This window comes from Rhinoraja longicauda, chromosome 10 (genome assembly GCF_053455715.1).
Source record: "Rhinoraja longicauda isolate Sanriku21f chromosome 10, sRhiLon1.1, whole genome shotgun sequence".
NCBI classification, from domain to species: Eukaryota; Metazoa; Chordata; class Chondrichthyes; order Rajiformes; family Arhynchobatidae; genus Rhinoraja; species Rhinoraja longicauda.
Genome location: NC_135962.1, coordinates 16258301 through 16283543, shown reverse-complemented (window position 1 = coordinate 16283543; position 25243 = coordinate 16258301). Strand labels below are relative to the sequence as shown.

Here is a 25243-nt window from a genome sequence, read left to right as displayed (position 1 = left end):
TCCACTCTTCACCTTCTTTTCCTGTTAGATTCCAGAACCTGCAGCTTTTTGTTCTCCATCCATCAAGTCCGAGTCTCTGTTCTTATTCTTCACCATTCCCTCCCCCACCTGAGGTTTATCAACCCCTCCTCACCCATGTCTATCTATCACTTTGGAAAAACACAAAATGCTAGAGTAACTCAGCAGGGCCAGGCAGGGTATCTGGAGAAAATAGAGGGGTGGCGTTTCGGGTCACAGGCTCCCAACCCAAAAAACGTCACCTATCCACGTTCTCCAGAGATGCTGCCTGACCCGCTGAGCTACACCAGCACTTTGTGTCTTTCCTTGGCATCCGCAGTTCCTCGTTTCTACCTTTTGTTTGCTAGCTCTTACCCCACCTCTTCATACTGGCCACTTCCCCTCTGCTTCTTCAGTCTAGAAGAAGGGTCTCATCCTGAATCGGCGACAGTCCATTTCCCTCCACAGATGCTGCCTGACCTGCTGAGTTCCTCCATTAGCTCTTTTTTCTAAATTACATTTTCAACTTTTTTTTGAACGCAATGCTGCAATGAGGTGTAAAGATCCAAACCTAATTTAAATACTACAAGTGACAAAGGTGACCTTCTGATGTTTGACTATTTATAACTGTCTGAGGTTTATTTAAACGTTAACCTGAGACTGGACGGTGGAGAAATGGTGTGCAGGTGCATGAGGCATACAATACAACATCCCATTGCTTACCTCGCCCATACACCTCAATACCAGAATGGAAAACTCCTATTCCAAGTGTGGACGTGTACTCATTAATCCAATACTGCAAAGGAAACACAAATGGTAAATGGTATATTAATGAGCTGTTCAGGACGCCTAGCTATGCAGCATCTAGATACTAACAAGCCATCAAACACATAATTGCTTTGCTTGTCACTTTCAAATAGAATGGCTTTTTTTTGTAGAAACAAGGAACTGCAGATGCTACTGTAAAAAAAAAAGACACAAAGTGCTGGATAACTCAGTGGTCAGGCAGCATCTCTGGAGAACGTGGATAGGTGACATTTTGGGTCAGGACCTTCTTTAGACCGATCAGCCTGAAGAAGGGTCCAGACATGAAACGTCACCCATCCTTGTTTATTTGTAAATCAGCATCTGCAGTTCCTTATTTATACAGTTTAATGCTCCACTGCAAAATCTCCTCAAGGTATGCATACTTTGAAGAAGTTCTCCTCTCTCCAAAGGGTTTTCTGCGAGACCCTTTCTCACTACTCCCCTTCTGTGATATTCAGACCGAAGAAGAGTCCCGACCAGAAACATCACCTATCCATCTTCGCCAGAGATGCTGCCTGACCCACTGAGTTACTCCAACATTTTGTGCCTGATTTTATTTTCTGGCATAATTATGACAATGCTATTCCCAGAGTGGAGATAATTGAACAATACTCCTATTAGTTGAGCCAGTTGACTGTATATGTGATGGTATGTAACTGGGGTTGATTTTATGTATGTAATTTTTCCCAATCATTGCTTTTTCTGTAGCTGTAGCCTGTTTTTACTGAGGTGAATTCCTACAGTTTCAGTCATAAGTTCTGTGTTTAAATATTCTCAATTTTCTGCCTATATAGATCTTAATTACTAAACTGTGACACACACCTGGACCTGCTTCCAAGTGAAGCACATTGACACTCTGTTAACGACTGCAGAATTCAATCCCCATTTTAAGTATATTATCAAATCAGAGCCCGGGGCATTTCCTTCACTCTGACGAACAAGCATTAGTTCACTGAGAAAATATTACGAACGACTTCATGGGATACACAGAGCAGAAATAACCTAACAGTTATTTACAGGCGGCACGGTAGCGCAGCGGTAGAGTTGCTGCTTTACAGCGAATGCAGCGCCGGAGACTCAGGTTCGATCCTGACTACGGGTGCTGTACTGTAAGGAGTTTGTACGTTCTCCCCGTGACCTGCGTGGGTTTTCTCCGAGATCTTCGGTTTCCTCCCACATTCCAAAGACGTACAGGTATGTAGGTTAATTGGCTGGGTAAATGTAAAAATTGTCCCTAGTGGGTGTAGGATAGTGTTAATGTACGGGGATCGCTGGGCGGCACGGACTTGGAGGGCCGAAAAGGCCTGTTTCCGGCTGTATATATATGATATGATATGATATGATATGATATGATGGTTCATGCGAGTATTTATGTGCTATTCAAGCCGCTAGATTTTCTCGTATAACTAAATCTATCACTGTAACCCTCTATTCTCTTCTTCCTCGCATATTTTTCCAACCTCCTCTCAAATCTAGCCATACATTATGCATTGATCACTCACTGTGGAAAGGTGTTCCACATTCTAACTATCCTTTGCATAAAAATCTTCTCTGAGCATTTAATCTATCAGAACCTCCTATCGTCTAAAAAATAACTATATCAGCCCTCAGCCTTCCATTCTTAAGAGAAAGGGAGCCAATATGATCACCCTTTCCTGATCCACATAACCTCTGACATTATCCTTGCAAATCTCCTCTGCACCCACTTCAGTCCTCTATGTCCACTTTACAATGACAATATAGTACAGATTATGCAATTCTGCCATCAATTGCAACTCAGGTGTTGGATATCTTGGCATTGTGTGAGCATATCTTAGCCGACTTTAAGTTGAGGTAATTTTAGCTAAAAAAAATGTATCCTAAGGGAAAGCAAATTGAATTTAAATCATCTGGATCAACCAGTTCACACTTTAGTCCACGTCTAACGAACCTTCACTGTCTTAGATACGTTTTTTTTCCTCAGCACTTACACCTAATAACAGATTATGATGATTATAATCAATAGGATTATAAAATTTTAAAAATTCCTTTATAATTGGGCGCCATGTATCATGGTGAAATAATTAAACTCCGCCTTTATGCCCATTCAGAAGTGGTTCTGGGTGGCTGCAGATTGGAAGGATATGTGATTCTTTGAATGAGATGTGAGTCTTCTCTCCAGAGATGCCGTCTGTCCCGCTGAGTTCCTCTGGCATTTTGTGTCCATCTTTGTTTCTTTGAAGTGCTGCTTCTCATCAGTGACAGCCCTGACCAAGTTAAATGTAACTTTTGACACTTGATATGGAGTCATCCTTAGAAATCCCCACTTGGTTTTGTTGGTTATTCACTGATCATGTCCAACAACAGATTGGGCCTGATGGATGGAAATATTGCAAGAATAAACCACCACCAAGAAAACCTGTCGCTGCATAGGCTTCTGGCAATGTCACTGAAAACTACTTTAAAATGGCAGTGCTGACAAATTGTGGCAGGTGAACATTACGGACCGATCGGAAAGAAGAATACTCACCTGGAAGCAGGGGGAAGGCAGACTCCTCAACATACCACCAAGATAGTATGCAAAAGGATACAAAGTACTGGAGTAACTCAGCAGGTAAGGCAGCATCTCCGGAGAACATGAATAGGTGACTTTTAGGGTCTCGACACGAAACGTCAACTATCCATTTTCTCCAGAGATGCTGTCTGACCGGCTGAGTTATTCCAGCACTTCGTACCTTTTTGTGTATTAACCAGCGTCTGCTGTTCTTTGTTTCTACGCCAAGATAGTATGATTGTGCCCACATCTTTAGCGCAATGTTTCAGGAAGGCTTAGAGCTTTTTCTTTTATTTTGATCACCAACAAGAGGCCTGAATTAATTTAGAAATGCGAAAACAAAGCAGAGAAGTAAATTAAACATTAGGTGGATACCTTAGACCTCAAATGGTAACTTAGTGAGCTATGAGAGTTTGGCTGATCTAATTCAGAAGTAATTCGAAGATGTATTTTTCTAATCCATTCTATTGGAATGGTTGTGCTAATCACATAATTTTACCTAAAGTTGAGAAGAAAGCAATTTTGGATTCTGACACTAATACTTTGATGGAAACACATGAGATTTTTGTTTAATCTCTGCAATATGGATTGGAGGCAACACTCAAAGGAAAAGAACAATCTAATAGCTATTAGTATTTTGATTCAGTTGCCTTTTATCACTGGCTGCCGAGTTCAAATAGAAACCAGGATGAAAATGTTTGCCGGCTGTTCGCGGTCCTGCCTGATGCAAGCCTTGCTGCGGACCGCAGTAGTAAACTGCTCTGATTCAGAACTGACTTCCAATGTTACTCCAGGGAAATCATCTTATTCGTATGTTTGGATGTTTTATTGAGGCACATTAGAGTTAAAAGAGAAGGAGTGAGAGAGAGGTAATAAGGTGAAATGAGAGGGGGTGGGAGAGAAGGTGAAGATAAAGCAAGACAGACAGGGAGAGGGAGGGGGAGGGGGAGGGTGAGGGTGAGGGGGAGAGGGAGAGGGAGAGGGAGAGGGAGAGGGAGAGGGAGAGGGAGAGGGAGAGGGAGAGGGAGAGGGAGAGGGAGAGGGAGAGGGAGAGGGAGAGGGAGAGGGAGAGGGAGAGGGAGAGGGAGAGGGAGAGGGAGAGGGAGAGGGAGAGGGAGAGGGAGAGGGAGAGGGAGAGGGAGAGGGAGAGGGAGAGGGAGAGGGAGAGGGAGAGGGAGAGGGAGAGGGAGAGGGAGAGGGAGAGGGAGAGGGAGAGGAAGGATGTGGAGAAAAGAAGGGGAGAAGAAAGATTGAGAAAGAATAGAGAAAGAGACGGACAAAGCAGAGGAGAGAGAGATGGGGAGAGAGGGAAATGGCAAAGGAAGATTGAGTGAGAGGGAGATAGTGATAGGGAAGTGTTGAGACAGAAAGTGAGACTGAGAAGGAGGAAGTGAACAAAATAGGAGAGGTTGCCTGCACCACTCATGCAACTCTATCCCAGCTAGGAGGAATCAGTAAAATGACATTGTTGATCATGGACATTGAGAAAGAGTGGAGCTCCTCTCTGCGCCTTTCTATCTCCAATATTAAACCTGAGGGTCAAAGAAAAAAAGAGCCAGGGTATGTGACAGATAGACTGCTTTACCTGGAGTCAGCACAGACGTCAGTGGCTCAATGCCCTCAATTGTGCTGCAATCCTAAAATGCCACGGTTTCAGTGACCTTCAGTGAATCCACACACCACCCCACTCTGAAATTTGGTTGAGTTATGAAAACTCTGGCAAGCACAAAACACTTGTTCTAATATAAACACAACCTGAAGAATATAATTAGCAGTAAGTCGGATGGCAGTGAGTGCACCATTTGAAGAGCATTGGATGTGGGTGGACACCGAATGCTGGAGTCACTCAGCGGGTCAGACCGCATCTCTGGACAAAAGGAATAAGTGATGCTTCTGGTTGAGATCTTCTTCAGATTGAGAGTCAGGGGAGAAGGAAACTAGAGGTATGAAAAGGTTCAGAACAAATAACAGCTGGCACCAATGTCTCGAGAAAGGTGGTGCCCACAATGGTCCATTGTTGGCTGTGGAGGAGGTGATAATGAAGGGATACGAACAGCAAAACCAGCAGGATGACTAGGGTGGGGGAGGAACAGAGAGAGAGGGAATGCAAGGGCTACTTGAAATTAAACAAATCAATATTCACACCGCTGGGTTGTAAGCTGCCCAAGTGAAATATGAGGTGCTGTTCCTCCAATTTGCGAGTGGCCTCACTCTGACAGTGGAGGAGGCCCAGGACAGAAAGGTCAGTATAGGAATGGGAAGGGGAGTTGAAATGTTTGGCAGTCGGAAGATCGTGTCGACCAAGGCGGATTGAGCATAGGTGTTCATTGAAACGATCGCCCAGTCTGTGCTTGGTGTCGTTTTGGATGTGGGTGTGTCCTTTAAACTGTGAGCTACATGTTCAATTGCCGTATCCGTGGCAGTGCGGAGCTCCAAGTTAACAGTTCTGACGTCAAGTTAATGAGGCACACGCAGGGGAATCCTAGCCTGCTTCCCTTCAATACTTCCAGCGGCTGTCAGTATTGCACAAACAGCAAAAATAATCATATTCCTGCCTACCCTGGAACCGAAACACTGTCTGCTGCACCAGAAACCTCATTGCGATGGATCTGATCATCAGGGCCGCAGCTCACCAAATTAAAATGACAAAGGCATTGCAATGAGTCAGAGTGACAAAAGTGCGCCAAGTTCTGTGACATCAACACTTCGCCATTTCTCAGCAGATTTGCTGCCAGCTGTATTAGCATTTCAGCAAATCTGTCGTGCAAATCAAGCTGCAGTTCTTTGGGTTTTGTGATCGGAACATCATCAAGCTTAGGAATCTGCTGCTTCAACTATTTGTCCTTTATCATCGTTACTTTTTTTGCATATCTTTCATTCATTGTTCTTTATCTCTCTACATCATCGCCTATATCTCTCGATTCCCTTACCCCAAACCAGTCTGAAGGAGGGTCCCGACCTGAAACGTCACCCATCCTTTTTCACCAGAGATGCTGCCTAAGCCACTGAGTTACTCCAGCACCTTGTGCCTATCTTTGGTATAAAGCAGCATCGGCAGTTTCTTGTTTCTACAAGATTCAAAACTGTTTGGGGGCCTATGTTGCTGCAATCAAGAAATCTGCAGCAAGAGAAGTTCGCAAAGAAAAGATAGCATTTAATAGTCATGAGCTTGAAACTTTTGTTTATTTTAGACTGAGTAAGTTTGAAAAGTTCACACTGAAAAAGAATCTAGAACAATATAAATTATATTACACCTCGGAAAGCCACAGGAGACACTAGGTAAATAAAATATATACTTTTTTGAGTTTAGTTGAGTTTAGTTTTTTGTCACGTGCAGTGAAAAGCTTTTGTTCCATGCCAACCAGACAGTGGAAAGACAATACATGAATTTTCAACGTTGAAACCACCAACTCTAGATGTGTGCCATTCTGATCTCTGGATACTTATGTCTAATAGTCTAAATGGAGAGATTCAGATTCAAAACTAGGCAGAAAGGAGGAAAAGAATGGGAGCCCAGAGTTACTGAAGGATAACCCGCTGGTTAGGAGGGACTGAAAGATTATACCCAGGCCCATCATAAGTGTGATTTTCCTCTTCCTCTACATAGACTGAAATCCCTTAGTGTCCATCTATGCCCATCTTCTCTTGAATCTTAACCATTCACATAGCCTCTGAATTCAAATGTCATTTTGATGGTATTAGTCAACACCTTCTCAAACATTGTTCAGATAATTTACTGATTCTTGGGCAATGAGAGTATAGCTGGTATAACTCATGTCTTTGTCAAGGGTGTTAGAACTGTTGGAACAATTACTTAGGGAATAAAATGTAGAACGGATTGGATTCAAATCTAACTAAACTGTTTGGAATATGCTCATTCTTCCTGTAGCTATGTGAGTTTCTTCCAGTTTCCTCCCACATCCCACGGAAACCAACCTCCCTTCCGTGGACTCCATCTGCACTTCACACTGCCTTGGCAAGACCGCCAGCATAACCAAGGACCAGTCTCATTCCAGTCACTCCCTCTTCTCCCCTCTTCCATCAGGCAAGAGGTACAGAAGTTTGAAAATGCATGCCTCCAGATTCAGTTTCTTCTCAGCTGTTATCAGGCAACTGAAACATCCTTTCGCCAGCTCGAGTGTGGTTCTGACCTCCCATCCAACTCATTGGAGACCTTTGAACCATCTTTAATTGAACTTTACCTCACACTAAATAATATACTCTTTATCATGAATCCGTACACTGTAATGATTGTAATCATGTATTGTCTTTTCATTGACTAGATAGCACGCAACAAAAAAAAGCTTTTCACTCTACCTCAGTACACGTGGTCTACAGCGAGCCTTCCTGAGAAGATTCCAGACGGGCATCAGTGACCGACTCAGAAGGATTATGGGCAGAAACTGCTGGAGTAACTCAGCGGGTCAGGCAGCATCGCTGGATGGAAGCAATGGGTGACGTTTCGGGTCAGGACCCTTCTTCAGACTGCAGACCCAGTCAGGCAGCTTTAATGGAGAACGTTTTGGTTACGTTTTGGGTCGGGACCCTTCTTCAGATTGGTCCTGTTTGAAACTCTCTTAACAGATCAACATTGTCACAGGTGTACTGATCTTACATCCCAATTCATCACCTTTACTGTACCCCAACACCTGCCCTCCCACATTGCAAATGAAGCATTGACCCAATCTGACCGCTCCTCCCCGCTGATGCTCACAATGGGATCCAACATCTCCCAACCCCATGTCCAGTCCATGGTTACCCCTCCTACCCCCGTCTGACTTTGCCCTGATCTCCTGACACCTGGCTCCAGCCCTGGGTTTAATCTGCACTGTTCCAGGTACCTGAAGCACAGGCTCTCCCTAGAGCGAGGTGGATTCAAAGCCTCAAAGGCTCCTGAGTTTCCTGCGCAGCAGCCTCTCAACCAAAGTGTACATTAGCACCCTGTATGGTGATCAAATTGAACTGCTGGTGCATCGGAGCCAAATATCTTACAAGAATTTGTGTGGTGTTCATCAAGATATGTTTAGAAAGGAGTCGAGGAGGAATTTCTTTAGTCAGAGGATGGTGAATCGATGGAATTCATAGCCACAGACGGCTGTGGAGGCCAAGACAATGGGTATTTTTAAGGCGGAGATTGACAGATTCTTAATTAGTACGGGTATCAGGGATTGTGGGGAGAAGGCAGGAGAATGGGGTTGAGAGGGAAAGAGAGATCAGCCATAATTGAATGGCAGAGTGGACTTGATGGGCCGAATGGCCTACTTCTGCTCCTATGACTTATGAACTTGTGAACTTATAGCGCCAGAGCCAGTCAACTCTTTCTGTGCTGGTCCCAGAGAGGATCTACTATCATACATGACAATTGCCCCACTCTTTTAATTATTTATTTCAACAGCAGCATTTCTTATCCGTTATCCTTTATCTGCACACTGTGGCCAGCTCGAGTGTCATCGTGTATGGTCTTTCATTGGATGGCACGCAAATAAAGCTTTTCACTGTGCCTCAGTACAGCTGACAATAATAGTAATAACTGCTGGAATAACTCAGCAGGTCAGGCAGTATCTCTTGAGAAAATGAATTGACCCGCTGAGTTACTCCAGCATTTTGTGTCTGCCTTCGCTATAAACCAGCATCTGCAGTTCCTTCCTACACAATAATAATAATAAATTAAACTAACTAAACTAAACTAAGTTATGCAGCACTTAGGGAATATTGTTAACAATTGGACTACATCCAGATATAACTAATAGAGCTGGCAAGTGATTAAGTGTTTATCCATATAATTTCACTACCTCTCTACTCCGTCCTATCCTTCAATACTCCAAAGAGCTTCTGCCGGCCCTCAGAAGTTGAAAAGCTTCTTAAAAAAATGCTTTGAAGTTAAAGCTTTAAGTTACAATGATCTCAATGGTCTGACAGTCCAGTGTTTATCTCAGTCCCAATCAAATCAGCTTTAAAGTTCCATTAGTTTGGCCTTTATACCTCGATGATTTTGTTTAAAGAAATGCGCTTTGATTGGCTTGCGCATGAGTGCTAATCCCAGACACAGCAGCGTGCCGAAAGAACTTAATTTAAATTTTGAAAGCAATCCCAGCTGCCACACTATCTGCTCAAATTCCCAATGAGACCACTAAACAAATGGTACTGAAGTACTGTTAGTTTTCAGCCAAATACTTCATCTTAGCACAGGGCCTTTTATAGACTGGAATCATCTTCTGTGCTTAATTGAATCACTTGGGTGAATCCCAAGGCTTCCAAGAATCCCAAATTCCCAAGGCTTGATGGGATGATCCCAGGTTATTGAGAGGCAAGAGTGGAAATTGCAGGAGCATTGACGAAGATCCGTGTACCTTCTCTAGCGAGAGGAAAGGTCCCAGGTGGCTGAGAGTGGCCATTTTGTTTCGTTGTTTTAAAGAAGAGAAGGAGACAATCCAGGAAATGACAGGAAATTATAGGAAATACAGGAAATTGACGTGTGTCTCACGTCAGTCGGGAAACAAGTGGAGAGGATTCTTCAGGATAGGAGTTACTTGCATTTAGAAGAGAATGGATTAATTAGGAACGGTCAGCATGGTTTTGTCCGCTGCTTGATTGCTTTTGAGCTGGTGTTTGGCCACTGTACAATTCCAGAAGAGTCAAAGGGGAGTTTTGGGCTGGTGAGGGAGAATACAAGGAACTGAAGAGCAGGAGAATGTGATTGATGCTAGTGCTCTGCTGGGGGTCGCCTTGGATGCCATGACACAAATGGCCACATCTGGGTAGATGCTTTATCACGCCAGAGACCCGGATTCAATCCTGACTACAGCAGCTGTTTGTAAGGAATTTGGACGTTCTCCCCGTGAGTGCGTGGATTTTCCCCGGGTCCTCTCATACTCCAAAGGCATACAGGTTAATTGGCTTATCGGTTAATTGGCTTCTGTATAATGTAAATTGTCCCTAGTGTGTAGGATGGTGCTAGTATACAGGGATCGCTGGTCGATGCGGACTAGGTGGACCGAAGGGCCTGTTTCCACGTTGTATCTCCAAACAAAATTAAGCTAAAGAGATACCTAAATGCCCTTGGGAGAGATAATTCTTGATGGAAATGAGAAAAATTAAATATGTTCTTTAAACACATGCCTTGAAGAAAGTAGCACACAGCTGGGGAAATGGTAACTAGTTTACATAGAACACAGATCTTTATGTATCCTGTTTTGTGTTACAGTTCTGGGGAGAAGAGGAGGGTTCCCTGGACTAAGAGGGGATATAATGGGGTGGCAGTAAGTTGATGAATTGCATGGGGTGCCTGAGCTAAGAAGAACATTAGGGGAAATAATGATGTTGACTGGGAAAAAAAGAACCAATGAAAATCTGAATGAGGTGCTTGATATCTTCAAGGGAGTTAGCAAACTGGATTGCAGATTTCATCAATATTAACATAAACTCGGAGAGTTTGTAGATCAGTCGGAGGGGATGGAAGTTATGGGAGTACTGCTGGGAATTTCATTGACAGTCAGTAGTGTAGAAGTTGTCATGTTACAGTTGTACAGGACATTGGTGAGGCCACATTTAGAGTATTGTACAAGAAAGACACAAAGTACGAGATTAAATCAGCGGGTCAGGGAGCAAATCTGCAGAAAAAGGATGGGGTTTTTTCAAGATACAGCGTGGAAACAGGCCTTTCGGCCCACCGGGTCCGCGCCGCCCAGCAATCCCCGCACACTAACATATCCTACACCCACCAGGGACAATTTTTACATTTGCCCAGCCAATTAACCTACATACCTGTACGTCTTTGGAGTGTGGGAGGAAACCGAAGATCTCGGGGAAAACCCACGAAGGTTACGGGGGGAACGTACAAACTCCGTACAGACGGTGTGACGTTTTGGGTTGGCACCCTGAAACATTACCAATCCTTTTCCTCCAGAGATGCTCTCTGACCTGCTGAGTTACTCCAGTACTTGGTGTCTGTCTTTGGTATAAACCAGCATCTGCAGTTCCTTGTTTCTACATTTAGAGTATTGTATTCAGTTTCAGTCACCCATCCTTTTTCACCAGAGATGCTGCCCAAGACGCTGAGTTACTCCAGCACCTTGTGTCTATTAAAGGAAAGATGTTGTTAAGATGGAAAGGGTGCAGAGAAGATTTAGAAGGATGTTGCCAGGACTCGAGCTATAGGGAGAGGTTGAGTAGTCTAGGACTTTATTCCTTGGAGTGCAGAAGGATAAGGGGTGATCTTATAGAGGTGTATAAGATCGGTAGAGGATATTATAGGATAAATGTCTTTTCCCCAGAGTAGAGGAATCAAGAACCAGAGGACATAGGTTTAAGGTGAAGGGGGAAAGATTAAACAAGAATCTGTGGGGCAACTTTTTTTACACAAAGGGTGGTGGGTATATGGAATGAGCTGCTGGAGGAGATAGTTGTGGCAGGCACTATCACAACGTTTAAAAGGCATTTGGACAGATACATGGATAGAATAGGTTTAAAGGGCCAAATGCAGGCAGGTGGGACTAGTGTAAATGGGGCATTTTGGATGGTGTGGGGAAGTTGGGCCGAAGGGCCAGTTTCCATGTTGTATGAGTCTATGAGTCTACGACTGTTATGGGAGTATTGTCAGGAATTTCATTTACAGTCAGCAGTGCTGAATGCACAGTATTGCTGTGGCCATGCATTTTATTCAACTTTCGAGATTCAGCGCCTTTGACTTCAGTGGAGTGGAGCAGAGCATGCATTCAATGCTCCTGACCGATGACGGATTTCAGAGTGACAAATAGATTTATGGCAGAAATGGAGTGATATGGCTTTGAGACAGACGCAGTGCATTCAAGTGGTTGCTCCCAGCCTTGTTTAAGCTACAATTGGAAGGAAACTAAGTTGTATGTGGATGCACACTTAGTAATGCATCAGGGTTTGCCAGAGCTTGCTTCATTGCCTTAGGGAGCTGGGAGTAAAGTCCAGAGTATTTATTGACTCGGATTTCTATATGGTTTTTCCATGTCAGTGATTTTATTGGTGAATTAATCTCAAACTCACTCACTGTTACATTCTCAACCTATCACGGTTTATTTTAATTACTAGGCAATGAAGATAAAAACAACTTTCCATTCAGGCAAAATCTAAGCAAGTGATTTAGCACATCTGAGGGTTGGTAAGTACTCAGCGTATTTGCAAAGCAGATTTTTTTTATTCATTGTTTTCTCGGACTTATGTTTTATCTCATTGTAAAGTAATGAAAAAAAATTGCAATCAGGTTCTCTGTTGTACATTCTAATTTATGGTTATTCATCTTGGTTTGAAGGCAATTATAGCAACTGATACGTATCATAATCTTCTGCAGAAAGGAAAACTTGGCTGCTGCAGCTTCCTGTCGCAACAATTGACAAATATCTCATTCTGATTGTTTGCAAGCAAAAAGGCCAGATCTTAAATAAAAACAGAAAATGCTGGAAATGTCTGCCTTCGAGTAATAGCTCTATTTCCAATTCGAGACATGCTGCCTGACTTGCTGAGTGTTTCCAGCATTATTTCTGATTTCTAGCAAAGAAACATAGAAACATAGAAAATAGGTGCAGGAGGAGTCCTTTTGGCCCTTCGAACCAGCACTGCCATTCATTGTGATCATGGTTGATCATCCACAATCAGTAACCTGTGCCTGCCTTCTCCCCATATTCCTTGATTCCACTAGTCCCTAGAGCTCTGTCTAACTCATTTGCAGATGTTTTTACTTACAAAGCATTTGCAGATGTTTTTACTTCAAAGTCAAATCTTACCTCATATTGCTAAACCTTAAATGTCCATTACCCCCCACCCCCGCTCTGTTGGTAAAATCTGCACTGCAACTGAAATCCTCCTCCGTGGCTTTGATGTTTTCCGACACTTCTCTCTGAGACTGTCTGAATCAGATTGAATCGGGGTGATCGCTGGCCCACGAGGACTTGGAGGTCTAATTCTGCTCCTATGACCTATGAACTTATGAAGGGTGGGGGGGGGGGGAGAAAAAGGCTGGAAGAGGGGAGCAACTGGACAAAGCCTGGCAGGTGGATGCTGACACGCGGGGATCGGTGAACTTTGGTAACTTTGTCAGCCCCAGAAATGTGTCAACTCTTGCGTACTGCTGAGGTAAGGTCTGCTGTGTGATTTTACTGGGTTGCATGCAAAACAAATCATTGTAGTGCACCTTGTTACACGTGACAATAAAGTATCATTGAATCATTGAACTTTTGATAGTAAGATTGTTGGAAAGAAGCCCAGATATAAAAGCAGAAGGTGTGAGACAGGGCTGAAGAGCTGTGATTTGTGAAGCTAGAGGGAGGAATGTAACAGAAGAAGAAGGTGGTGGGGGGTGGGGGGGGGAATAGTACTGTTCGCAGATGGAACGCCCTGATCCACCTCTCCAGGCTCAGGCACCAGTTCTCTAACCAGCTCAGCTCCACAATAAATTATTTCTAGTTTGTTCAGCCTGCTGGATTTTATACCCCCAGAAGGAGAATATTGCAAATTGACTGACTCAATGAAATCACTTCAGTGGTGAATAAAAGTCCATGGGACAATATTTCACTCGGATTTTATCTGTCTCTTGTGATATCACTGGCATATATCCGAGAGAAGCAGCATAAACATGCCTAGCAGGGCTGATTATACACGGGCTGGGCTGGGAGCATGGCCAAACATAGTATTCCAAGTGTAGTCGCATGCAGTTGAATGAATTGCAGCCTGTGTAACCCGTAAATCCATGGCCATTGTTTGTATAACAGCCTCATTTTTTCTGAATCTGGTGTGAATGTTAGATATATACATGGGCTGTATAAGGTCCCATGTATGTCTGCCTAGAACAGTGCAACATAGTTCTAGGTGCAGCACAGGAGCAGGCCCTTTGGCTTACATTGTCTGTGCTGAACATGATGCCAAAAACAAAACCCCTCTGATTTGCACTAGGTCATAAGGTCATAAGTGATATGAGTAGAATTAGGCCATTCGGCCCATCAAGTCTACTCCGTCATTCAATCATGGCTGATCTATCTCTCCTCCTAACCCCGTTCTCCTGCCTTCTCCCCATAACCTCTGACACCTGTACGAATCAAGAATCTATCTTTAATTCTGAGGCTATGACTTCTAGTCCTAGACTCTCCCACTTGTGAAAACATCCTCTCCACATCCACTCTATCCAAGCCTTTCACTATTCTTACACTGATACCTGTCGCTTCATTCTCTGCATATCCACGTGCCCATTTAAAAGTCTCTGAGGCGCCACATTTGCATCTGTTTCCCCCACCATCCTCGGCAGGGTATTCCAGGCACCCAAGGCACTCTGCATAAAAAATTTGCCCGGCACATTTCCTTTACACTTGAGAGACACAAGAAACTGCAGATGCTGGAATCCTGAGCGAGAAACTAAATGCTGGAGGAACTAAATGAGTCAGACAGCAGCTGTGGTGGGAATGGACAGCCAACATTTCGGATCTGGACCTGGGAGTCTGAAGAAGGATCTCGTTCCGAAACATCCTCATAATGGCTATTCCCTCCACAGATGCTGCCTGACCTGCTGAGTTCTTCCAGCACTTTGTATTTTGCTCCATTAAATTTTCCCAATTGACCTTACACCTTTACCCTCCACGGTTTAATATTTCCACCCTGGGAAAGAGGTTCTGATTGGCTAGCTCATCTACGCCCCTCATAATTTCACATATTTCTAGCAGGTCTCCTCTCAACTTCTGATGTTCTAGAGGAAACTATCCAAGTTTGTCCAACCTCTTCCTATAGCTCGTACCCTCTAACCTAGGCAGCATTTTAATAAACTTCTTTTTCACTCTCCCTATGCCTCCTCATTCTTCCCGTACCATGGTGAGCAAAACTGCATATAATAGTCCAAATGTGGCCTGACCAAAGTTTTATAAAGCTACAACATGATTTCCTGACTCGTATATTCAATGCCTCGACCAATGCAGGCAAGCACATCGTACATCTTCTTTATAGACAATAGACAATGGACAATAGACAATAGGTACAGGAGTAGGCCATTCGGCCCTTTGAACCAGCATCGCCATTCAATGTGATCATGGCTGATCATCCACAATCAGTACCATGTTCCTGCCATCTCCCCATATTCCCTGACTCCGCTATCATTAAGAGCTCTATCAAACTCTCTCTTGTAAGCATCCGGAGAATTGGCCTCCACTGCCTTCTGAGGCAGAGAATTCCACAGATTTACAACTCTCTGAGTGAAAAAGATTTTCCTCATCTCCGTTCTAAATGGTCTACCCCTTATTCTTAAACTGTGGCCCCTGGTTCTGGACTCCCCCAACATTGGGAACATGTTTCCTGCCTCTAGCATGTCCAATCCCTTAATAATCTTATATGTTTCAATAAGATCCACTCTCATCCTTCTAAATTCCAGTGTAGATTACGTTCTCTTGTGTTCTCAAGTGGAGCATTGTAATAGACAGATTAAATCTATTTATTTAAATTTTACAAGGGAGGATTGCTAAAGTGAGATATTGGTCACAGATACTGATTTGCCATTAAATTATAAATGATCAAAATGTGTCCATGAATTGCTACCTGTCCCACTGAGTTACTCCAGCATTTTGTGTCTATCTTCGGTGTAAACAAGTATCTGCAGTTCCTTCCTACTCCCTCTGTGTGAAAAGACCAGGAACATTTGGGGTTATGTGTCCAAGTGTCAGGTGTGGGTCGGAGATGAAAGAAATGCTTTACCTTAAAGGAAAGTTGAGCTATTTTAATCAACATAATTGATTAAATACCTGTTATCGAACCTACTGCCAAGGTGAATCTGAGCAGAGAGAAGAGAAGAAAATGCAACAAGCTGCTTTTTCTTTCAAATTCTCAGCATAGTCAAAATCTGACATGTTCTTTAGTGTAGTCAATCAACATCATGTTAGCTTATGTGTAGCCTAACCTTGAAAAAGCCTCTGTGCGTCCAGCTCATCAGTATGCTGCTCCTTCCTGTGTGTCTGTGAGATACAATAAATGTCAGTATTAATAATTACTCCGTCAGGCCCACTATCAGAAACGCACAGCTTTTCACTCTGCTCGGCCTGATCCATAAATCAAATAGATGGGATATCCCTGCTTACTTAAGAGATAAACTCATGTTTTATTTTAGGAAACAGCTTCCACTGATGGTGTGAACACAATTAAAACCCGGCATCAGTTGCCTCGCATGGATCAAAAAATATATAGCTCCGCAGAAGAAAGACCTCCATTTATGTAGCACCCAAGCAGACAGTCAAGCCCTTTGGAAAGACAGGGGATTAGGCATGGATGTGGTGGTTGGTGGGGTAAAAGGTGAGGACCAGGAGAACTCTACCCCTGTTTCGTCTGGGACGGGAGGATACGTGAACAGAACTGCGGAATACAGAGGAGGCACGTCACGGGCGAGGGCTCCTTCCACAACTACGGGAGTGAAACCATGTTTACTGAAAAAAGATGTCCGAGAGTGGAAAGCCCTGTCTTGGGAGCAGATGAAATGGAGACCGAGAAATCAAGAGTAAGGGATGGATGGAGTCCTTACAAGGGGCATGGTGGAAGGAGGTGTAGTCAAAGTAGCTGTGGGAGTCTCGCACCCGGAGTAAACTCCTAAAGTAGAAGCTTCCTGACCCAAAATGTCATCCATTCTTTTTCTCCAGAGATGCTGCCTAACCCGCTGAGTTACTCCAGCACTTTGTGTCTATTTCTAGTGGGATTTTAGGAGACATTAGTCGATAGTCTGTCCCTTATGATGGAGACAGAGAGATCAAGACGGGGAGAAAGGTGTCAGCTATAATCGAAGTGAATTTGAGAATAATGTGGAAGTTTAGTGGAGGCAGTCGCCAATGTAACAGAGAAAGTTGGGGAATGGTGGCGGGGAATGGTTTCTTTGGGGTTATACTTCATTCTTGAGATGTTCATCTGTGATCGCCCCTCAACCAAATCACTTGCTCAGCCATTTCAGAGGAGCTGTGGAGGGGCAAGTCAGTGGATATTTTTAAGGCAGAGATAAACAAATTCTTGATTAGAACGGGTGTCAAGGGTTATAGGGAGAAGGCAGGAAAATGGGATTAGGAGGCAGAGATCAGCCATGATTGAATGGCGGCGTAGACTCGGTGGGCCAAATGGCCTAATTCTACTCCTATAACTTGTGAACATTAGAGTGTTCTATATTGCTGCAGGAGTGCTATGTTGCTTCACACGGAGGCCAGGCCAAGAAGGGCAGTTTCTTTCCCTGAATGGCATGAGTAAATCATTGGGGTTTTACAACAATACGGCATTTCATATTCACTGTGTCCACCGCTTTATCTCATTACTTGTATTTAAATTTACCAGTGGCTGTGGTGGGGTTTGAAATCAATCCCCCTGATCAACAACCAACAGTTGGGGGCGGCACGGCGGTGTAGTGCCAGAGACCTGGGTTCAATCCTGGCTACGAGTGAGTGTCTGTACGGAGTTTGTACGTTCTCCCCATGAACCACGTGGGTTTACTCCGAGATCTTCGGTTTCCTCCCACACTACAAAGACATACAGGTTTGTAGGCTAATTGGATGGTATAATGTAAAATTGTCCCTAGTACGTGCAGGATACTGTTAATGTGCGGGGATCACTGGTAGGTGCGGACTCGGTGGGTCGAAGGGCCTGTTTCCAAGCTGTGTCTCTAAACTAAACTAAACTAAACAGTCCAGTCCACTTGATACCCATCAAATAAATTAACCCCCTATGATATCATTACAACATACTCCATCTGGGAGAACAGATGGAGCCTTAATTTAATATTATTGAATTCCTGTTGGAAGTTAATACTGAATTTGCTTCCACATCATGATGGCTCAGCATGCAAAATTAAATTATCTTCATTCCCCTTTGAGTATTTGGGAATATTATTCATCTCGTTCCATATTCTAGCTTATCAGCTGCTGAAATCAGGACATTAGTCTTTGTTCATCCCAAATCTGACCATCTCATCCCTCCCACAGTCTCCCACCATTCATGCTGCTCAGTTTGGCTGAACTGATCCAATCTCTACAACCACAACAAGACCCAAATGCAAACTGCCCAGCTTCACTGACCCATAATAATCATGGTCCATTGATAGGTTTGTTTTAAAATTCCCATTCTTACATTCTTAATACCTTGTGAGCTTTCTAAATTACTCACAAAATGCTGGAGTACACTTTCTAAATTACTCAATAGGTAACATCTCTGCAATTCTTCTAATTCCTGCTGCTCCACTATTGAAAGCCATTCATTCTGGTGTGTGATGCCCATCCCTGGACTACATCCACAACCCTCTGCAATTTCTTGTGATTTTGAGCAGTGCTTAGTCAGTTTCAAATAACCCTTACATTCCCCCTCTCTCCATCTCTCCCCCACCCTTGTCATCTTGATAGTTCCACTGTTCATATGCCTTTGTTATCACCTCATCCACAGCCAACAATGGACCATTGTGGGCTCCACCTTTCCTGAGTCATTGATGCCGACTCTGATTTGTTCTGTACCTTTTCATACCTCTAGTTTCCCTCTCCCGAATCTCGGTCTGAAGAAGGGTCTCAAACTGAAACGTCACCTATTCCTTTTCTCCCGCTGAGTGACTCCAGCATTTTGTGCCTATCTTTAGTTTAGTTTAGTTTAGTTTAGTTCAATTTAGTTTAGAGATGCAGATGATAGGGACAATTTAGAGAACCCACAAACCCGCATGTCTTTGGAATGCGAGATGAAAAAGGTGCACCCGAACAAAACCCACATGGTCACACATAGAACGTACAAACTCTGTGTAGACAGCACCCATAGTCAGGATTGTACCCAGGTCTCTGGTGCTGTAAGTCAGCAACCCTACCGCTTCGCCAATGTGCTGTTCACAAACCAAGTGGTGATGCAACCCAATAGTTGATTGGAAGTAATTCTGAGCAAATAGGGAAGTAAGGAGTCCCGATAAGGAAACGATTGGTTGAAAATGTATGCAGCGAGGCCTCTGGGGAGAAAATCATGTTGGGCTGTAGCACAGATGTAAAGGTTGGTAGCAGCTGCATATCGGACTCAGTTTCTGAAATTCTGAATTTTGTAAGTTGTAATCTAGAATATATTGTGAAAATAAAAAGAAATTACTGAGGCTGGAAAGCTGAACTAGTACGAGAAAATGCTGCAAACCCTCAGCAAGTCAGGCAGCATCCAAGGATGATGAAACAAAGTTATGTTCCAGGTCAATGACCCCTTAGTCTGACCTGCTGAGTATCTCCTGTAATACACTCTTTTTAGTGTCAGCAATTGAGAATGAATTTCCGTCTCATTGAATTACTATTGATGCATGCAGATCGCACCTTTAAAGAAATGAGTATCAATGAAGGAGTGCAACAAAAAAAAAGACACGGCAATAGATTTCAATGTTCCGCCAACCTTGATTCAGTTCAGGCTTGCTTGAATTCCATGCAAGTGATTGATTCTGCCAAAGTCAAAAGAAAGCCTTTGCATAGCCAGTCGTGATTACCAGGCTAACCTAGAGGTGAGAAACCCTTATATGAGAGGTCCCAGTAACACTGCCGGATGACATGAAGCAAAAATATCACTTGTAAATAACACGTATGTTACTTTTGGTAGTGAAATTAGTGTTGGCTATGGCAGCATTCTTTGGTCACAGAAGGTAAACCTCCTTGATTGTTCTCAGCAGGCCTTATCGAGTCATACTATTTCTCTGTCGCATCAGTTTCCAAAAAGAAGTGTAATTATCTCTTTAATCTGTCTCTACTGTCCCTTTCGAATGGCCATCATTAATAACCTATCTCACAAATTCTAATGCTCTCTGTGCAAGTGTCAAAGCTACAAGAATGAGTAGTTTCATTAAAAAGTACAGGGGATGACAATATATCTGAGCTTATACGTGGTTTCTCATCAAAATAAAATTTAAACCTGACAGTCTGAAATAATTATGAGATTTGCTTGAGTGTAAATAGGTTGCAAAGGATACCAGTGAGCATACTATTGTGGTAAATACCTAACATGGAAGAATTTTGCATAACTATTAATTTGCCTTCCCGATTACATTCTCCTCTGCATTCCCAATTGTATTATTTTCGTTCATTACTGTACTTAGAATAGTTTTCTTAATGTCATCCTTGTTATCTTGCCATACATTATTCCACTCCTTACCTTTCTTACACACTTTGACCTTTTGCACATGTGTGTGCTTTATCCTGTCAAATTGCACCACTCATGACAACTGAACACGAGAGAGTAGCTGACAAATAACAAAATAAATATTAAACCTTCACTTCTTCTGGACAAATAGTGGATGTAAGCCGCTGTATCACAAACGATATATAATCAAAAGACAGAGATGGCACAAATCCAGCGTTCGCCGATCTGCCAAGAATACTAATTGAGACCGACTCATTAACATTCATGATATTGTCAGTGTGATTCTCTTATCCCACACAGGGCTGACATTAGGTTGTAAAAAGTTCAGCTTTATTAATTACTCTTCAATGAGAAACATTTTCAAGAAAATTAATCGTCTCTTAATGAGATAGAATTCTTCTGACATTCAGCACGAAACTACTGAGGTGTAATTACACCTGTTGCTGGAAGATTGAATCTTCTCCACTATAGTCCTACGAGGAAGTCAGAATTAAATCTAGCACACAACAAAAGGTTGCAATTAACTATTGGTTAAATGAACATTAATGATCAGTTGTTATTTTTTATCTCCATTAACGAACAAAGCAGCAATAATTCAATTAGAATTAGTCCATAATGCGAAAAATAAAGTCAAACACCAATATTATTCTTTAGATGAATTTTCATTGGACATCATTGTTAGTTTGTCCTTAGAACTTTCTCGATACAATTTGACTTGTAAAACTCATTTTCTGAACGTGGACATTACAAGTAAAACTGATATTTAGTTTAGTTTAATTTAGAGATACAGCACAGAAACAGGCCTTTTGGCCCACCGAGTCCACGCCAACCAGCGATCACCCTGTACACTAACACTATCCTACACACTAGGGACAATTTACAATTTTTACCAAAGCCAAGTAACCTACAAACCTGTATGTCTTTGGAGTGTAGGAGGAAACTGGAGCACCCGAAGAAAACCCACGTGGTCACGGGGAGAACGTACAAACTCTGTACAGTTTGTAGTCAGGATCGAACCCGGGACTCTGGTGCTGTAAGACAGCAACTTTACCATTGCGCCTGATAATTTGCTATTTCTTTGCTATTGTGAAGGTGCTGGTGAGCTGTTGAAGATATTTTTCAATATTGGTGTCTATCTGGTGATGGTACTATTTGGCAAGGAGTTCAAGGATTGTAGACGACCAACAAGGAAACATGTTAATATCCAGGTCAGAATGGGGTCTGACTCAGTGCATCTCCAAACTGTATGATATAGCAGACAAATTTAAAATAACTTTGATCAAAATTTATATCAACCTAAACCTTTCAGTTTCCCCACATAGAAACATCCAATGGTCAGAGAATTAACAACCCTCTTCCATCCCCCATCAGTACATGAAATAAGCCCCACTGTTCAAATGTACTTTCACAGGATTAGACATTGAAAGTGCACAGTAAGATGCCATTCAATCATGCCATGTCGCTCTTTGGTCGAGCTACCCAATTTTGTCCAAATCCTCATCTCTTTTTCATTATTCTGGAGTTTTTTTCTTCTTGAGTATTTAAAGTTGAGTTGCACTGTTTGTATCACTAGTTAACATCTTCTCCACAGCCAGCAATGGACCATTGTGGGCTCCACCTTGATCATCGTTGCTGGCTTTGACTTGTCCTATTGCATACCTTTTATTCAGTTTTTCTATATACCTTTTCATATCTCTTGTTTCCCTCTTCCCTGACTCTCAGTCTGAAGATGGGTCTTGACCCGAAACATCACCAGTTCCTTTTCTCCAGAGATGCTGCCTGTCCCACTGAGTTACTCCAGCTTTTTGTGTCTATCTTCTGTGTAATCCAGCATCTGCAGTTCCTTCCTACACATTTTTTCTTCAAAGAACTGATCCTGATTTCTGATGCAATAGGGTGGAGAGCTAGATTGCAATATGATTAAAATGCTTTGCTTCTTTAGACTGACAACAATTTATTCAGAATTCATTGTAGCTTGAATCCAGTTGAGTAGGCAGAGGTACCGAGATAAGGTTTCTAAGGTTTATCATTTGCTGTCTAAGGCCCCCTATTTATGATTAAATATATGGTAGAGTTATGTTTGAAATATTATCCATATATGTAGTATATCAATATATTTATATGCAGTATATAAATATCATGCAGTACAGCCTGAAATTATGTACATTTGCTGGTCCACTGTTGAATAATCACATTAAATTTTGGGAGAGACATTGGTCACTTAACATTAATTTAATTCTTAATAAATCTGAAGACAGCTGCCTAGGCTTTCGGAATATATTATGACCTAGAACAGAATATGTTTTAAATATTTCTACTTTATCAGACAGATCTGATTGCATCACAAACAAAACAGCCTGGCAAAGTGAACACTGTGGACTCAATCAATCCACGTAGGATTGAGGAGAAATTTTGAACACAAATTATTGGGCATTTCAATTGACCAGCTTTAGCCCAGATATAGGAAGAAATAAGATTTTAGGTCTTTCACTGTCAACAGATCTTTATATGATATTGCAAAAACGAAGATAAAATAGGTATTATGCTGTCAGAATCCATTGTCATAATGAGGTTAGAATGGAATTCCTTTCTTAACTTTGTTGACAGGCATTTTATTTAATCTAGAAAGCTTCATACTACATCACTGTGAACAACACATTTGTCAAACAGCTGCTGAATAGCCCTATTTGTATGATGGATAAGACTGCCTGTCAAGAAAAATTACATCCTATTGCTATTCTCAAAACATCAATCTAGTTGGGCGACTAACAGAATTAACATACTGCAATCCATCGTGAGACTCAAGGAGTGAAGGGTGGAAATGGACCGAAACAGGAGTGATGAGGGATGGAACAGAGGACTTGTGCTTGCCCCTTGTGCCATCTGACACATTTAGTTTAGAGATATAGCATGGAAACAGCCTCTTTGTCTCATCGAGTCAGTGCCAACTAACAATCACCCCATATGCTAGTTCTATCCTACACTCCAAGGATGAGTACAGAAGCTAATCAACCTACAAAGCTGCATGTTTTTGGAATGTGGGAGGAAACCGGAGAACCCAGTGAAAACCCACGTGGTCATAGAGAGAACATACAAACTCTGTATAGACAGCATCCTTAGTTAGGATCGAACCCATGTCTTTGGAGCTGTAATGCAGCAACTTTAGTTTAGTTTAGTTTAGAGTTACAGCATGGAAACAGGCCCTTTTCCCACTGAGTCCATGCCGACTAGCAATCCCCACACACTAGCACTATCTTACACACACTAGGGATAATTTACAATTTTACTAAGCCAATTAGCCTACAAATCTGCAAGTCTTTGGAGTGTGGGAGGAAGCCCGAGCACCCAGAGAAAACCTACGCAGGTCATGGGGATAACGTACAAAACTCTGTACAGACAGCACCCGTAGTCAGGATCAAAACCCTGGTCTCTGGTGCTACAAGGCAGCAATACTGTTGCACCACCATGCCACCTTAATGTCTACTAAAGCACTGGGTGATTGTTCATTGAAAGGCTGATGCAGGTCTTGTATTTGTTCATTTGTAGAATTCCCTGCCAGTGCGTTCAATAATTGCTTCATAATCCAATCCAAATAGAACCATGAAACTGTGTGACTATGTAGATCAGGGCCTTACAGGGAGAATTAGGCTGTGCAAGGTGCATTGAGCTCCCATTCCTATAGCCACTGAAGCCTTTGCCAATCAAAGGTAAATTATTTAATGGGATTGTTGAGGGCCAGATAGATGGAGTTGTTTTGTTTGGGGCCCTGGAACCCATAAGCACAGCTTTCCCTGTATTCTTCTACCCAACTTTGTATCCACCCCTCCCCACAAACTCTTCCACCATCCTGTAGGATTTGCTGCTCATCCCAATAGGCTGTGGATGTCCATCATTTGGTATAACCAGTCAATCCGAAGAGAAGCATGAAACTGAATATGTAAGTCAGGGTCTTACCACCAGAGAGAAATGTTGCAGGAAGTCAACAAACTGCAGCAGTATTAATACAAAGCTGAATCCCGCACATATCTGATCCAGAGGTTTAGCTGCATAATACCCCATTGAAATGAAATCTCCATCTCCTAGTCGGAGCACAAAAACATCCATTCTTTTTCTGATATGTCAGTGACCTGCTGCCAAATTTTAAAAACATTCTCCTGTCAATCTTGGTGAACATGTTATATAGTTGTTCAACACTGTCTCCTGAGAATTGTGCCATTTGCTTCACTTGAATGAAATTTGGAGCAGGCTACATTAGGCTGTGCTGTTAGCACAATACACCATGGACACTGCACACAATTCCATCAAATTTACAGCACAGAGGCAGTTCATTCACCTATGCTATGATTTAAGTTTTGCAAGAGCCTCACTCCATTGTTCCTAATCTAAATCTATGATCCAAACGAAACTATCCAGTCGGCCCATTAAAACGGCAGCCACTCAAATGGCTAAATACAGTATTCCCTTATTTTAACGGACCTCTTTATTAGATATTCCGGTTATAGCACACGGACCTACCAACAGTTGCCTGCAGCACCCCTGGCTTGCACCTCCTCCCCTGCCTCTTACAATGAAAGAGTCTGATGAAGGGTCTCGACCCGAAACGTCTCCTATCCATGTTCTCCAGAGTTGCTGCCTGACCTGCTGAGTTACTCCAGTACTTTGTGTCATTTTGTGTATTAACCAGCAAATTGTGAATGTTGTTTGTTTCTACTACTTATACAATGATAATACCGTACTCAGTTCTGGCGGACAACCGGCAATAACAGACAGCATTCCCCCCTCCCCCCATGGTCCATTATAATG

The 25243-nt window shown here is 42.7% G+C and overlaps 1 protein-coding gene across 2 annotated transcripts in view; it reads right to left on the bottom strand.

Annotated features, from left to right (window-relative positions):
• The window catches only part of LOC144597615 (deubiquitinase DESI2), a 105122-nt gene that overhangs the window by 24287 nt on the left and 55592 nt on the right, over nucleotides 1-25243 (bottom strand). The window contains exons 1-2 of one of the 2 annotated variants that reach the window (XM_078407124.1): nucleotides 16236-16287; nucleotides 721-793 (exon numbers count right to left, since the gene is read on the bottom strand). In XM_078407124.1, the coding sequence (XP_078263250.1) occupies nucleotides 721-793; nucleotides 16236-16265 (103 nt within the window). In that variant the 5' untranslated portion in view covers nucleotides 16266-16287. Of the gene's footprint in view, nucleotides 1-720; nucleotides 794-16235; nucleotides 16288-25243 lie in introns of those variants that run through there. The other variant, XM_078407123.1, reaches the window with a different exon arrangement.